The sequence below is a fragment of the Neospora caninum genome, chromosome IV (genome assembly GCF_000208865.1).
Source record: "Neospora caninum Liverpool complete genome, chromosome IV".
Taxonomy (NCBI): domain Eukaryota; phylum Apicomplexa; class Conoidasida; order Eucoccidiorida; family Sarcocystidae; genus Neospora; species Neospora caninum.
In genome coordinates, this window is record NC_018389.1 from 609,593 (window position 1) to 625,512 (window position 15,920).

At 54.7% G+C, this 15,920-nt stretch overlaps 2 protein-coding genes across 2 annotated transcripts; both read right to left on the bottom strand.

The window, feature by feature from the left end:
* Positions 1-948: 948 nt before the first annotated feature.
* NCLIV_010320 (putative dihydrolipoamide branched chain transacylase, E2 subunit) lies at positions 949-6,947 on the bottom strand (the record flags this gene model as incomplete). Its single annotated transcript, XM_003880547.1, has 9 exons — positions 949-1,000; positions 1,318-1,595; positions 1,952-2,086; positions 2,765-2,980; positions 3,663-4,418; positions 4,828-5,040; positions 5,483-5,541; positions 6,040-6,109; positions 6,756-6,947. The coding sequence occupies 9 exons, from the start codon at positions 6,945-6,947 to the stop codon at positions 949-951; spliced, it is 1,971 nt and encodes a 656-aa protein (XP_003880596.1).
* Positions 6,948-9,092: 2,145 nt separating this feature from the next.
* NCLIV_010330 (conserved hypothetical protein) lies at positions 9,093-14,493 on the bottom strand (the record flags this gene model as incomplete). Its single annotated transcript, XM_003880548.1, has 9 exons — positions 9,093-9,215; positions 9,688-9,914; positions 10,820-11,048; positions 11,528-11,602; positions 12,223-12,352; positions 12,713-12,887; positions 13,244-13,511; positions 13,825-13,970; positions 14,403-14,493. The coding sequence occupies 9 exons, from the start codon at positions 14,491-14,493 to the stop codon at positions 9,093-9,095; spliced, it is 1,464 nt and encodes a 487-aa protein (XP_003880597.1).
* Positions 14,494-15,920: the final 1,427 nt, after the last annotated feature.

The following is a 15,920-nucleotide window of genomic DNA, read 5'->3' on the forward strand; positions in this document are numbered from 1 at the left end:
GGTCGAGAGAGGGAAAAACCGGAAGAAACGTGGCGATTCTCCCGAGCACACACAACGCCAAGCGCGACTCGCCTCGCCCGAGAGAAACAAGGCGCTGTGACTCTCTCTCCAGCCCACGCGCCGCTCCCCAGTTTTTCCCTTCTCTGCCTGCGTTTCCGACTCTTCTCTCCCGAACAAACGAAAAGCTTTCGGGAGTGCACATTATCCTTGCGAGAGCCGCACGAGTGAAGACGACACGGAAACTGCGTGGGAGACATCGCGTCTCTTGCCGTGCGCGTCTGCCTCGCTCTTCCGAACTCCTCGTGTCACCGGATTGCCAGCCTTCTCGGCCTCGGCCCTAAGCGTGCGTGGCAACTGCAAGTGCGTGTGTGCTTGGCTTCTTCTTCGAGCCTCTCGGTGTTGAGGGAATTCTCTCGCTCTCGCGTTTCCAAGACGCGCACAATTGGGTGTCTCGGGGCCTTTGTCTCGAGTGCCCAAATGCGCGTCTGTCCCCGGAGCGCTTCGCCGTTTATCTCGCTTCGCGGAGCCCGGTTGCGACAAACCTTCCTTTCTCCTCTCGTTCTGAACACGCCGAGAGATTTCCGTTTTGGTCCTCCCTAATTCCTTCTCTACCAAGTGCACCACGTCTTTACGCTCTCGTGAGTTGTCTCCGCGCATAGATATGTGCGGCCTGGGACTTGCGTCATACAAGTGTGGCACGTGAGAAGAGGTTGTCCTCGAACACTGGAAAACAAAGGAAAAGAACAAAGTGGAACTCGATCTTCGCAGGACAACCCACGCCTGTTCTCGCTTGGAGAAAAGACACTTCAACTCCTTTCCGACAAACAAAACACAGAAGAGACGTCCTTCTCGCTCGTTTTGCCTCTCTGGCATCTTCGGTCCTCTCGCTCCCCCAGACGATGGGATCCCCTGAGCATCTCGTCTCTTTTCGTTTACGCGGATGCAGGCCTATCGGAGATGAAGCAGCATCATTTCGGGATGCTCCAGCAGTTCCTTCACCCTGTAAAACAACACAAAAATCGAACAAACGCCGCGATATGCGCGTGCAAAGACTCCGTAACGGCACTTTAGTTGAAATGTGTCTCCGAAAATTCCCGCCACTCTTCTTCCACGCTCCACCCCGCAAGCTATCATGGGTCTCCTGCTGAGGCTCGGCGTCCGCAGGCTCTTGTGCGCCCCCAGAGAAAACTGCGAAACGCCCACACCAGCACAACTCTGCACAGCATTCCAGCGGCACACGCGAACCACAGATATGCATGTGCATGCACGTTTTTACGAAAAAACAGATCTGAGATGCCGCCGAGGGGACCGTCTTACTTTTTGTTGAATCTGGCAACAGTTGCGCCGTCGCAGTGTCGGTGGTCCGCAGTGAAGGCGCAAGTCATGATTTTCCTTCTTTCCACCAAGTCCTCGTCGAGAGTCTGCGCATTTCTCTCCACGAATCGAGGCATGTCCCGCGCCTGGCCAACGCCGATGATGCACGCCTGTCCGTCAAACAGGAGCGCATGCACGTACGTCCCGCTGATCACTCCCACGTTCGAAATGCTGATGGTGCCGCCCTGCAGATCCGCCGGAGACAGCTTGTTCGACGCAGCCTGAAAGCACAACGCACGCACGAAAACATGCATCGCGCTGCCGCCACACGCACGCACGACCTATAAACATAGACATCTAATGCCTATACTAAGGCATCTCTCTCGTGATACAACAAACGACAAGATACACGACAGTGACCGCGGATGTGAGAGTCCGGAAGCTACACCACACCTATGCGTCTACCCTCAATCATCTCCGTACACCCATACAATATATATATATATATATATATAAAGTACATAAGCATCTGTCTCTATGAGCGAAAGATGTATGTATGTATATATATATATATATGCGGATGTGTGCTTGATTTTTGAGCATTTCCTGTTTGCATCTCCGACGCTAGGGATCTTACGAGGTCCTGGAGACGATGAAGTTCCGCCTGGATCTCCAAAACGTTCAAGTCTTGCACGTTCTTGATGTTGGGCACCACCAGACCGTTCATGGTGTCAATTGCAATCGAGATGTTGTGAGAGCCGTACTGGGTGTACTGCGGAAGAGAGAGAACAAGACCGTCGACGAGGACAAGGAAAGCAAAACACCTTCACCTTGCTGCCTCTACACACTCCAGCCTTTGCGCACCGGTGCTGTCGAGGCGTGCATCCACACAGACGCGATCGTCGACAGACTGACATGCCATGAAGCGATAGACTCACACATACACGCATTCGATTTACAGACGCACAAGAGGAGAACTTGAGATATTGAAATATACATTTTACTTACAGATGCGTGGAGTTACCGGCCGCTGCATATAATTTATACAGATACGTCGCTTCACGAACACGGGCGCACGTGGAGAGTTACTGACAGGGAGAGACGCCTACACAGGCCGAAAGAAGCAAACTTGCGGCACTGCGAGCGCAAGCGTCTCGCGGATATGCGAGCCGAATAGAAAGGGAGGACCGCTGGAACGCACGCGTTTCTCCTGGAAAGAAAACGGGAGCGACCGTCTCCTGCAGGTGTGCCTAGCGAGGCAGAAGCGTCGCTTTCGGCTTCGTCTTTCCCGGTCTTTTTCACTGTCAAGAAACTCGCGTTTTCTTCAGGCGCCTCTGAGCAGCCCGCACACGCTTTCGACATGGACCGCACCAGCGCTTCGCTTCCTGGAAACTGACGAGACAGACATTCCCTCTCCTTTGCTGGGCGTGTCTCACGAGACAGCACTTACAGAGTCTCCGCTGGCGGCGTTGAACTTGGAGTTGAGGATGGGCGTTTCGTCGAGGGCGATGCTGACTGCCTTGATGAGGAACGCGGTGATGGTGGGGCGCAAGTTGTATTTCTTCGACGTGTACGCGACGATACTCTCCCGCATTCGCACCAACTCAGTGATGTCGTATTCGTCGCCGATGTTCAGTTGCGGGACCTTCACGGTCTCGTTCATCGACTGGAAGAAAAGTTTGCGCAGAAACGGCCGAGAGGAGAGTGGCGCGGGGGGACGAGAGAAGCGGAGAGACCAGTGCAAGGGGAAGGAGAAACGGGGCGGTGCTTGAGGAGACCGACAGCGAGAACACGAGAAGGGACACCCAAGCCCAGGACGCGCGCACGAGACAGGACACGAGTATGGGAGAGCGAACCCCAGGCGCAGATTTAAAACCCCAAAAGAGACGGGAGACAAGAAACGGAAACAGAGCGAAGGAGATGGAGGCGCAGCAGAGACCGACGCAAGGAGAAAAACGCGGGGAGAAGACACCGAAAACGAAGGAAAAAGTTTCTAGAGAAAGCCTCGCCCGCGAGGGCTTCACCCTCGTGTTTCACCGAGCGCGAAGGCTTCAAAAAACGGTCAGAAACCGAGATGTCTACTTGCTCCGTGACGAGCGGCTGTCTCGTGACCCCCTCGCTTTACACCCCAGACAATTCCGTGGTGTACGGCGCGCCTTGCCAGCGTCACCGAGGTCGATGAATACGGCGACTGTTCTTCTTTTGTGCGAGTTCAAGACAGAGAAATCTGCATGTATGGGAGAAACAAAAGCTGGAAATCGAGCAGCCGACACCTCACGCCACACCCTAAACCTCGCTTCAGACTCCGCTTCTTGAGCGGTGGATTTCCTGCGCCCCGTGTCTCTCACCTTGACCATCGCGCGGGAGAAGCCAGTTAGCGCAACCTGCGTCGTTTCTCTCTGGGGTCGCTGGGGCACGACGGCGACAGGCCGCGCCTGCGGAGGAGCGGATCCAGAGCCTGCAGAGGCAACATCAGTGGGAAGGGGACTCGCATCCGGGGCATGAAGGAAAGCTGGAGACAGCGGGGAAGCGACGCCAGACGCGCCAGGAGCTCCATAGGTCTCTTCAGATTCCGCTGTACGTACACCAGACGGTCCCGTCGATACGCTCGAGTTCGATCCAGAAGCTCCGGAACCGCCGGGAGCGGCTCTGCGCGACAGATGGGCACTGCTACGGGGGTCTGCGTGTTCGTTTCTAGACTCAGAGACGGCTGTCTCAACTTCTGCGTCAGAATCTCCAGCAGACTTCAGGACACTCGGTGATCGAGAAGTGAGGCACGACAGTCCGGGCACGCGCTCTTCTGCCTGGTCTCGCGGGCAAACTCCTGACTGGTCAGCATTTTCGGTGTTTCTTGCAGAGTCTTGTGTGTGACCTGATGCGAGAGAAGCGGGGCTCTGGGCGGCGGGAGGCGGGCTTCTAGCGTGAGGCGCCTCCAAAAACTTCAGAACGTCTTCTTTCGTGATCAGACCGTTCTTGCCAGTGCCCTGAACTCGAGACAAGTCGACACCCTTCTCCGCGGCAAAGCGGCGCGTCGCCGGAGACGCCGAAAACGAATTGCCCGACGAAGACGCGGAGCCGGCACTCGGCGACGGCGCGGGCGTCTTCTGGAAAACAACATAGCGATGAAGGCACAGGACACTGCGCATCGCAACGCTCGCCTCCCGCCCTTCTTCACAAACAAAACGACACTCATATATATATATATATATACAGAGAGAGAGAAATTGTGTGTTTCCATCGCTTTATACGACCTTCCGCCTCTCTCTTATACAAATGTACAAATGCATGCAACCAGCCCCCTAAACGTTTTGTCAGCCCCTGTATAGCTGTGCACTTCACTGTCTCCCCGGTTTTTCAGTGTATATACACAGGATCCGTGCATAGATTGCATGCGTTCATCCATATAGTTCTCTAGGGTTCGCGACGCGCCTGTACAGCTGGGGCTGTATATGTGTGGATTCTGCACGGCTTGTGTCGAGACAGGTTTTTGTGGGGAACGGGTTGGGCTCTCACGGGCTCCGATACTGGCGTGGGATGCGCCTCGTGCTTCTCAGGTTCTTCTTCCTCTGCGTGATCGTCTCCCGCCTCGACGTCAATGTCCATCAGGGGGGATCCGATCTTGACCATCATCCCTTCCTTCTGGTGAATCTTCACAATCGTCCCGGTGAAGCGACTCGTGATTTCAACCGCGGCTTTGTCCGACTGGACTTGGCACAGCTCGTCCATCTGAGACCACACAGAGGAGAGAAGAGCGCATTGCAGACAAAAGCGAACAGAGTGACGAGCGCAATGAAGAAAAGAGAAGCGAACGAGGAGAAGGGGGAGAAAGAGGAAAAGGGGATAGGAGAGAGAAGAAGGAAACGGGGGAGAGAAGACCGAAATGAAGACAGATAAAAGAGTGAAGAGCGACAGGAAGGCAACAGAGAGAAAGAGCAGAAGGGAACAGGGCGCCCGCCGCCGCGAAAAATCAGAACGGCACGTGGAAAGAAGACAACGCGATGGCAAGGACGGCCAGCTGAGGCCGGAAGGCAAGAACAGAAAAGGAAAGAGGCGAGGGAGCAGGGAGAATTTGAATGGAGAGCGGTTGAAGGGAAGCGCCCATGACTTCGGAAAGGAGACGCGAGAAGGCGAAAGTCGCGGACAGGGCAAAGGAGAAATCCAAACTTACTTCTTCGACGTGATCCCCAACCTGCTTGTGCCACTTGAGCAACTCGACCTGCGCGATTCCTGACAAAAACGCAACACACCGAGAGACACCATTATTCTCTGCTGCTGAAATGAAGGAAGTGCACCGGGAAGGAAACCACGAAGCTGTACACAGTAGGCAAACGCAACGCAGCAACTGAGGCGCGAGCAACGGAAAAAAGGAAAATGGAGAGAAGAGCACTCCGGGGTACATGGCCTCGGTGACGGTGGGTGGAGTAGAGTGCGCATACACCCCAGTCGCTTCCTTCGGGATTCCCGAGGAACCTCCTAAAAACCCGCGCTCTCCCTCGTACTTCTTTCTTCTGAGACACGGGATTTGATCTCTCTCTGCGGTCCCTCCACAGAGGCTCTTTTTCGTCCTCTGATGCGTCTCGTGTGTGTTTGGGTTCGTTCTTTTTCGATGAAACGAGGGTCGTGTGCTTTAGCTCTGTGTTGTGGGCTACGGCCTTTCACCTATGAGACACTTGGCTGCTTCGACGGCTGTCGACGACGGTTTTCCAGCGCCGTCGCGTTCCTCACCTTCGCCGATGTCAGCGAGCTTGAAGGTCTTGACGGCCAGCACAGGGCGGGAGACAGTGAGCAAGCATCTCTGAAGAGAGGCGCAAAAACGTGAGAGAAGAGGGAGCGAGACAAAAAGGTCAGCTTGAGGAGACAGCAGAAGAAAGGGGCGTATGGAGAAAACGCAACACAACGTCGCACCGCACACATGAAACAGGTGGGCCGGAGAGGCCGGAGGACCGCAAGAAAAACGCCGAGCACTGGGGAGAAGGCGACGGGAAAGAGCGCGGCGCAGAAACAGCGAGAAAAAGACAAGGCAGCTGAGAAGTCTGAAGAACTCGCCCAGTGTGCATCGGACGCGAAGAGAGGCACCAAACACGAACCTCTTTGGCCGTTTTGCGCAGCTCGTGAGCGAGTCGAAGAGGATGTGCGCACGCTGATTCGAGATTGAAGAGCCACGAAAACACACAGAACTGATGGAGAGAAGAGCAGGAGAGAAAAGGGGGGAAGAAGAGAGGGAACACGAGCGGAAGAGAAAGAGAGGATCGAGGCGGGACGTCGGCGCAGCCGGAAGGGTAGAACACGCCCGGAGAAGAGAGAGAAAACGCGTGGCGGAAAGAGAGTGGGAAACGGAGGCCTTGAGACATCGCGATACAAGAGAAGGACAACACATCGGGAGAGGAACTCATGGTGAGCTCTACGGAAAGCTGCAAGAACGAGACGGAGAGAAGACGTACTTTGCCTGGAAGGACGAGGGGGACACTCAGTTGACCTTGACCCGGACGGAGGCTGCTGCATCCTGCACCGATCCGAGGATGAGAGCAGAGAGCAGAGAGCGGCGCGGGGGCGGAGACGACCTTGAGGGGAGTCGCCGTGCTTCCTGTGAGCCGCGAGGCAGCCGACAACACGAGGCGCCGACCTGTCCACATCTTGAAGCGAGGGAGAAAACGTACACCGACGGGAGAAAAGGAATCGAATGGGGAGAGGGCGAGGGCGCGAACGGCCGGGCGACAGAAAACGAAGCGACGAGGCGTCCCGGGAGAACGCGGCGTTTTTGCGACGGAACGGGAAAGAAAAGTTGAGCGACACCACGTCTGTTCTGGAGGGAAAAGCGTCGGCAGCGCTGAGGTCAGAGGGTAGAAAAGACGTGAAAGAAGAGGCCGGAGAAAAGAGGAAAGAGCGTTTTCGAGTTGTGGACGGGGGAGCAGGGCGCAGTGTCGCCGCAGAGACAGAAAACCCCCGCTTCCACTTCGGGAGAGCCGTTCCTCTGCCGGCGAAAATGCCTGAACGAGTCGGAGTCAATGGAGCCCGAAAGCTGCTCGCGTCGGTTCGTTGCTCCAAGAGAGAAAAAAGAATCAGGGAAACGGCTACTTTGTTCCACGGCGTCTGGTTGAGCAAGAGATCGAAGGAAACCCACACACGGGACGGGAAAACGCCGCAGCCGAGGGCACTGACACCGTCAGGGACGCGCACAAGACGAAAAGAAGTAAAAGGCGGATGTTCTTTTCGCGTTCCCGTAAGAGAGCGCGCCGGTCATGCAGCCGTAAATGGGGCGGGCACAGCCGGTTGTCGCGACTCACGCGCTCATGCAAAAGTTCCTCGTGAGCCGACACAAACTGTTTTCGAGTGACACACCTGACACGCACGACTTTGCGCGACACTGCGACTTCCGTTGGCTGCGGTGTACGTACACCTTGTGGACCGCCGGCTAGGTTCCCTTCCACAGATTTCCAGAGCGCCGCCGAGAGCTTTAGTCCACAATTTCGGAAACGCGAAAGCCGCGAGTTGCGTTTTCCCTCGTGGGGTCGGAGCTGTCGCCGCAACCACATGCAGCCGCCGCGTTCTGGCGTCCTCGCGGGCATCCACTGCGAGAGTCCTGCCATGAAGCGTCACACAGGCCAACGGCAGAGACACGCGTAGAACAAGAGGCGAAAAAACGCGTCTTGGCCGCTCTCCACGTTGATCCTTCTCTCCGGAGGGACACCGTCTGCTGAGTTCCTCGCTCTCGGCGCCGATATGAGGAGTCGTTTCGGAGAACTGCCTTTCAAGTCGACACCCAGCGGTTGGCGGTAGCCGAGAAACCCACGCTATTTTCTCGCTCTAAATCATACAACGGTTTTGTGAGTTGCACAGGGGATAACAGGCTAGATACTTTTGGGGGTTCGAATCCTCGGAGTGGCTGTACACCTCGCGATCGACTCACTACTCCCCCGTTATTACACAAGATCCAGTTAGGAATTGCTTTTGAGAGCCCAGAACGCGAGACGCAATCGAGGGGAGAAGTGGAAAAGCGCAGTTAGATGTCTCATGTGTGCCCGGATGTCTCTGTGTCACGTGTTTCAATGCCAGAAAAAGATGGAAACCTTGAATGTTGGTAGACCACAGTCAGCCGCCGTTATACATGTGTACGTACATATAGACTTCTGTCTGCACACTTTCGTGCACATATTTGCGCCAATATATCAGTGTTTCCACATATATATAGACATTTAGATACATATCTGTGTACGTGTGTGTGCTTGTTTCGTCGGCCAGTCCGGCAAAGAACATCGCGGCGTTTCTGTTCTGAAGAGAGAAGCGCTCGAGTGGTTCTGGTATTTTTGAGAGCGCAAGAAAGATTGAGTCGGGAGAGTTTGCGTGCAGCAGAGAAGCCAGGAAACGTGAAAGTTGGCGTATGCAATAAAAAAGAGACTTGAGGGAACGAGGGCCCAGCCACCGTCGAGTGTCGAAGTCAAATAAATAATGGTAGTCTGAGAAATCAAGAGATCCGGCGCACTTCTCCACCTTGGGACAAAAAGGCAGGACGAACATGTCGGAAAACTCGCGGCTCTTTTCCCGTATAACAAAAGAGAACGGCGTTCATGGCTATGCTGTTGCAGCCCCACCCCACAAAAACGCAACTACAGACTGAAGTATAATATATATATATATATATATATATATATGTATACGTATATATATATATATATATATATACAGGTATATGTGTGTGGGGGTCCAGTATATTCGGCTACGGTCGAGTCGCCGCATTCTCTTGGGTGTCTTTTGCCGCGAGGAGCACAGCTGGAGAGGCATTAGAGAAGAATTCGATATTTTTCTTTAGGAGGAACTTGGTGGAAGGAAATGCGGCCTTCTGCAGTGAGAGCCGCGTACGCCCAAGCGTCGTCCGCAGCCCAAGCCACTGCGACGACAGAATCCTGGGAAAACGAGAGTCGAACCGCAAATCGCAGAGAGAAGAAAACAGAAAAGGAAAACTGAAATAGAGCGGACGTGGCAGCCAGTGTTCGACAAGAGAGACCCTAGAAAGAGATTTTTGCCCCAATCTCAATAGGCGCACGAACTCGAAGAATCAAGACACCTCAGCATCCCGGCATATTCACAAAAACAAGTGCGTAACTACGTGTCTTGTCTTTGATCTGAAAAACCACGCGTGTGCATGCACACGAGTACCTCAAAACGCCTGGATCCTGTAGGAACGTATGTATGTGTCAAGGAAAGGAAGCGAAACGCGACACTTCCGTTTTCCTAGAGTCGACACACCGTGCATTTTGCGACCGAGGAAGACAAGTCCCCGCGAGGTGCGTCTCTGCGAGGCGAAAAGTGGAGGAAATTTGGGCTCTCCGCGGCGAGCCGTCGAAGGCACGGGCGGCTGAGAGGCCGAAAGCCTACCTCGCTGCCTTCATAGGATGAAATGAGTTCCGGGGAGTCTTCCGCGTGCTCCGTTCTCTCCTTTCGGCCGTCCCCTGCGCCGGCATCTGCGCCGTGGGCACCTTCCAGGCGAAAAGGATTTTCCTTTCCACTCTCCGGCGGCTCGTCGAGAATCGTGTGCGGGGAAAGTGGAGACTTGCTCACGCCCAGGGGCTCGGCGTGGTGAAGCTTGACTGTGTTGTCCGTGCCTAAGAGAGACAGAGAAGGACAAGAAGGAGAGAGAAGGTGAGAGAGACGTCCACACGCGTGTGGAAAGAGTGGATTGACATGGCAGCGGATTCAGGTCGGTTAGGCCCAGAGTTGACGCATAGGAATCGGAGCCGCGGCAGGTGGAAAAAGTGCAGAAGAAAGAAAAAAGATATGAGGAGAAAAGAGAGGATAGGAAAAGAGAGGAGGGGAAAAGAGAGAAGACGACAAAGTCCTACACGTCATCTTCAATGGAAAGACAAAGGCAATCGCCTCCGGAGTCGCTCTTCTCTCCTGCCATGTTGCCCGCGTTTATTCCGCTTTCGTCCTCGTTGCATGTCTCTCCCTCTTCCTCTCTTTGTCTTCTCGCGTGTTTCTTTTCTCTCACTGGCAGTCAGAAGAAGCTGGTCGTGGAAGCCGTTGAAACTGACAGACGTCACCCAATGGGAATGTATATCTCGAAGAACCTAAGAAGAAAAGGGGAAGAATGAGACACAAAAACATTCGCCGTTTTCTTACTCGCCTGTCGCTCCTGCTCTCCTGATCTCCAGTCTAGGGTTTCCACTTTTTGCCAGTCGTCACCTTCTCTCACTGCTCGCCTCCTGCGTCGCCTCAGCGACTTCTTCTGCTCCTTTCCGTCCTTCTGCCCTCCAGACCCTCGTCCAGCTCTTCTTCTCCCTCAGCCTCCGCAGGCCTTCCCACGTCGTCCTTCGCCTCACGGCGAGAATCAGAGCGAGAAGCGGAAACCCAGGCACCTTCCCTTCTTCCCCTCTTTTTCTCCTCTTCTCCCTCCTCTGTTTCTCTTCCCTTCCTGTCTTCGCTTCATGGTCCTGTCTCCCTGTGCTTGCCTGGACGGGTCTTTTGAGCAATCGCCTGTCCCAGTAGGTAGCCGAGCCGTCGCTCGCACCAGTGACGAAGGAGAAGGAAAGATTCGGGTTACAGTCGATGGACAGCGGAGCCGCAATCGGACCGTGAGGATTGCATGCGCACGCGCCGCGCCCCGTCCCTGTCTGGTACGAAGAAACCGGAGACACCGGGGGACCGTTTTCGCGGACGTCGAAGACGCGCAAAGTGCCCCCGTTGCCGAAGACGTTGAAGCCGCCGAGACTGTCGTCTCGCGCCTGCGCAGCGATGATCTGTCGGAGGAAAAGAGGACACCGAGAGGAACCGAGCAGCTCTGGGACGCACCACGTCAAAGGAACAGGCGTTTAACCCTTCCTGGCACAGAGAAAACCCGTTACGTCCGCCACACGCTTGAGCTCTCTCTCTGAGGCTCCAGCAAGGGATACACATCGGCGTTCGCCTCAGGAAAACCGGTATCTCGGTCTCCAGCGGAAAAACGCGCGACAACGAGAAAAGCGCACGTTGCGCAAGTCCCGACTCGCGTTTCAACAGTCTGGTGCGACACACTGGAGACAAAAAAGCGCGACACATCCGTGTTTTGTTTTTGCAGGAATACCTCCGTCTCTGTTGCAACAAAGTCCGCTTATCCACATGCGGTTACTGTCTGCCCATCTTTGTCTGCTCCTGCCACACGTGACGAGTCCGACAAATGCGAAGGCGAAGCCCGACACAGAAGTTGAAAGGCTGTTAAAACCCGACTCGACGAGCTTACGGTGCGAGGCTCGTGCGGATCGAAAGTGACTGCAGAAAAGCGATGCTGACTGTCCGCCGGGAGGAGCATGCAAGTCTGAGCACAAGGCATGGAAAAAACCGAGACGATATACGTCCCTCACCGCGTTCCTGTCCGTTCTTCTTCCGCGTGCGTCTTCGCGAAAAAGGTACTGATCCTCCCAGCATCTGAGCAGTCGCTGCCTCTCTCTTCTCGCACACGCGTGCTACCAGCGATCCATATATAGTACGCCTCCCTTTTTGAAAGGCGTCGAAAAAAGGGCGAGCGCTCAGCCGCCGCATTCTCCTCTGGAAAGGCGCTGCTGGTGCGCGCGTGCGCCTTCGAAGGCGGCCTGGCGGCTTGTCGCGGCGTTTCGAGCAGAAGCTGGCCGAGATCAAACACGGAGACGAAACGGGGCGGCACTGAGATGTGTCTACTTGGATTTAACGTTATGCCAAGAAGGATCCCAGATTGCCCAAAACGCCGCGTGCGAGAAGACAGGCAGAGAGAACGAGCGACCGGAATCCTAGCCGAGGAACCGGCGAGGGCACATTGGGATGACGGGGAGAGAGACGAAACTCTCGACGAGAAGAAGCACGAGCTCAAGGAGACACCGAGACAGAGACACTGGGACGATCAGGAGGCAACGATGGGGTGGTGCAGGAAAGCGAGAGAAGAAACAGAAAAGATCTCTCTACCTCGTAGGAGGCGTCCGTTGCTTTGAACACTTCGCATCTCCCCTCCATCATCACCAGAACTTCGGAGCCTCGTGCTGCGGCCGTCTCCGCTCCCACCCCGCCTTCTGTGTCGCCTCGGGGGACCACCAATCTGCGCGAAAAGGAAAACGCATGAAACACATGCGCCAGTGGACAAGTGTACAAATCGGGGGAAACGACGGGCCGACACTCCAACGCAGATGCTTCTACCGACAGAGCCCTACGCACGCGCAAGGTCTACGAATGTATGCAGGTAAAAGTGTTATTTAGGCAAATATACGTATGCGGGACGAGGATGCAAATGTAGAGATTTCTGCATTGTCTCGTGTGTTTGCGTCGCCCAAGCTTCATCTGGACATGAACCGATGATATATACAAATATATATTTACACAAATACATGTATACATGGATATGGACATTGATAGACGTGCCTCCATGTGTAGCGTCACTGACGGGGGTGTGCACGCTCACTTTCGAATAGGGTCGAAGCGCTTGCGAGCTGAGGAGAGCTCGGAGACGATCGAAGGCTGGATGGCGGCGGCGCGAGGCCTCGGTTGCGATTCCTCCCTGCCTTCTTCTCCGTCCAGGAGGCCGAAGGCAGGCAACGGAAACTCGACGCCGCTTCGCCACAGCACGCACCGATCCGCTGTCACCCCACACGCGAGACATCGAGGGAGAGACAGCAAAAGAAATGAAAGGACAAGAGACAGCGCCAAACGGGAAAGAGAGGGAAGAGATAGAGGGAAGGCGACAGACAGTTCGAAGGAGGCGCACAGATCTCCAGAGGATCTATTTTTTGAGATGGCGTTTGTGAGACGGTGGAATCACATGCGTGAGAGAGAGGGGGGCAGAAACGCAGAGGAGCTTTATACACTCAAGTATCGGTGCAATTGAATAAAGGACTGTGCAGATATCCTTTGGCGCGTGAAAAAGGCGTCGAGGACTGACAGAGTGCCTCGGGACTCCGGCGGCGTTTCCGCCTCTTTTTGTCCCGTGTCTCACTGGCATATCGCGTTCCAGGATCTGGGAAGGCAGTGAAGAAGGAGACCGTGCCCGTCGACCTCTCTTCTCTCCCTGCCTGGCCGTCTGTTTCGTCTCCTCTCCGCTCTTCTCGTTTCGTTCCCGCTGTCTCCTCCAGTGCGTCGTCGCGCGAAAGAGAGACACTGTCGAGAGAAGGAACGAGCGCGACGGCGTGAATTTCTGGCGGATGAATCAGGCGGCAACTGCACTCGACTTCGCCCGTCTCTTCCACGTACCCAACCACGTGAAGCTGAAAGAGAAAAGCAGCAAAAACAAGGCAAAAACGACATGAGGGATGATGCCTCCATTCCTTCGCTCTTCTTTTCATGTTTCGTTCTCCCTCGCGCGTTTCTTTCCCCCTCACGTTTCCTCTCGTGTCGTCGCTCCTGTCGGTTTTCCCTAGGAATCGCATCGTCTCTCTCCAACTCAGAGCGCGTGCGGTTCTTTCGCTTTCCTCCGCGGGAGGCTCTCCGACGCTTCCTTCTCTGTGAGTGTCTCGGCTAGCTCCTCTCTCTCTCTCTTGCGCGCCCGACTTCAGGGCGGAAGTTTTTTTTAAAAAGTACCTGGTTGCTGCGCTGGTCTGCTGCGCTCGTGCCGGCGAGGAACAGATGCGGAAGAAGCCCAGAAGACGACGAAGAGCGGCAAAAGGAGGCGTATTCCGGCGGAGACGCTAGGGAGGCCAGCGTCCTCGCTGTGGGGGATGGCAGCTCTGAACACGCCAAAAGGGGAGAAAAAGCAAAGAGAGAAAAGAAGAAAAAACGGATAAAAGGGCGCCGGAGGGCGAGACCGTTCGGAGACAAGAGGAGAGTGAGAAGGATGTGCGAAGGAGAAAAAAGAGGAATACGCCCATAGTCAAGAAAACGACGAGGAAGAGACACAAGAAAGAGACGCTGTGCTTTCATCTTGTGCTTCAAATGTGCTTCAAAGGCACGAAAGGGGACATACGACGAAGTGAGTTGTGCGAGACGGAGAGAGGGAGCCGGGAAAGAGACAAAGCGAAATAGAAAAAAGCGATGAAGAGGAGGGAGTGCGGAAATCTCGAGCTCGAGAAGTGAAGACGGGCAAAACGAGCAGACTAGGACGAACCGATAAAGCAGAGACGCGCAACGAAAGAGGCTGAAAGGGGGAAAGCGCGACTCACTGTAGGTACAGCACGCGACAGCTCCAGCAGAGGCATAGGACGCCTCCACCGTGCTCCGCGAGGAGGAGACAGGAGGACGGTCCGCCAGCATCTTCTTCGGGTATCAAAAGAAAAGAAAGCGCATCAAGACGCAGAACAGGAAGAGGAGAGAGAAGAGAGGGAATAAGAGGAAGAGTAAGAAGAGGAGGCAGGGAAGGAAGCGGAAGAAGAGAAGGAAAAAGAGGGAGAGGCGGAAGATGCGGACGAGGAGCCGGGCAGACGAGGAAGAGTGAGAGGCACCGAATGCCGGTGGATATGGAGCGGAAGGGGAGATCCAGAACGGAGAAGGCCAGGAATGCAAGAAGACGCTCTCGAGAGAAGTCAACGACGGGGCCAGCGCAGAAGAGATGGAAAAGGGCGGCGACGAGAGGCGGGGAAAACGCGCTAGGTCTTCGAAGGAGCAAGCTTGAGAGGCGGAGTGCGAGACACGAGAGACGACGCGAAGCTTTGCGAAGAAACCGGCGCCTCTTGAGAAGATCCACTTCTGGTGGCTCTACACACTCTCCGTTAGCTGGTTAGAACGAAGAAACCTAGGAGCGTTTTAAAATTCTCGTTGCCTCTCTTTCGACTCGACGGGCCGAGTTCTGTGCCGCGCTGCCGCCTTCACGGCGCTCGAGAGAGTGGGCGAGTGCGAGAAGACAGGAAGCGCGCGCCGCATCGAAGTGGAAAGAGAAGCATCCCTACGAGGTCTAAGAAGATTAAAGACGCAAAAGGTTGGCTGTGTTTCTCCGTATTCCTGGCGGTTTCTCGCCGTCACAAATCGACGCGTGCACACTCAAAGCAAAAAGCCGCTCCTGTGTCTGGGCTGCATGCACAGCTGGAAAAACAGCTGCCTTCTGCATCTGCACACACTGCAGCTTGTCTTCACACGAAGTTTTGGTTAGGTGCGCAGAAAAGAAGTTCACGCCCTTTTCAGCAGGCCCAAAAATGCTCGCGGCTCTTTTCCAGGAACAGATGCTTCTGCCCGAAGAAAGCGGTAAGAATACACCTACCGGGTGGTTGTGACTCGCTGCGCTTCAGGTGTAAATACACCGCGAGAAGACGAAAAGACGACGCTTTCCTCGTCACTTTGTGCGAGCGAAAAGGCGAACAAGGGGAATAGGGGCTGAAACCCCGCCTGAAGAAACCACTTGCTTCTCGATGGGATTTTTGCGAGCTTGTGGCGAGTCGAAAACCGACGAAATGACTCTCCTCTCCCCGCGCTACGCGACAGAGAGGTGTAGATACACTGGAAGTCGAGAAGAAGGCCACGCACAATGCTCTGTACTGAGTAGTTAAGAAAACGTTTTCTTCTCGTTCAAGCAGACTGCGGGAAGCAAACCAAGAGAAAAAGCAAAACAGATACATATATATTTCCCCCGTAGAGGAGTAAGTGTGTTTGTGTCTCTCCTTTTCTCTCCATGTATATTTGTATATATGGATCTATCCTTCCGTTTTTCTGTCTGTACATATCTCTATAGATAAATAAATATATGCTTT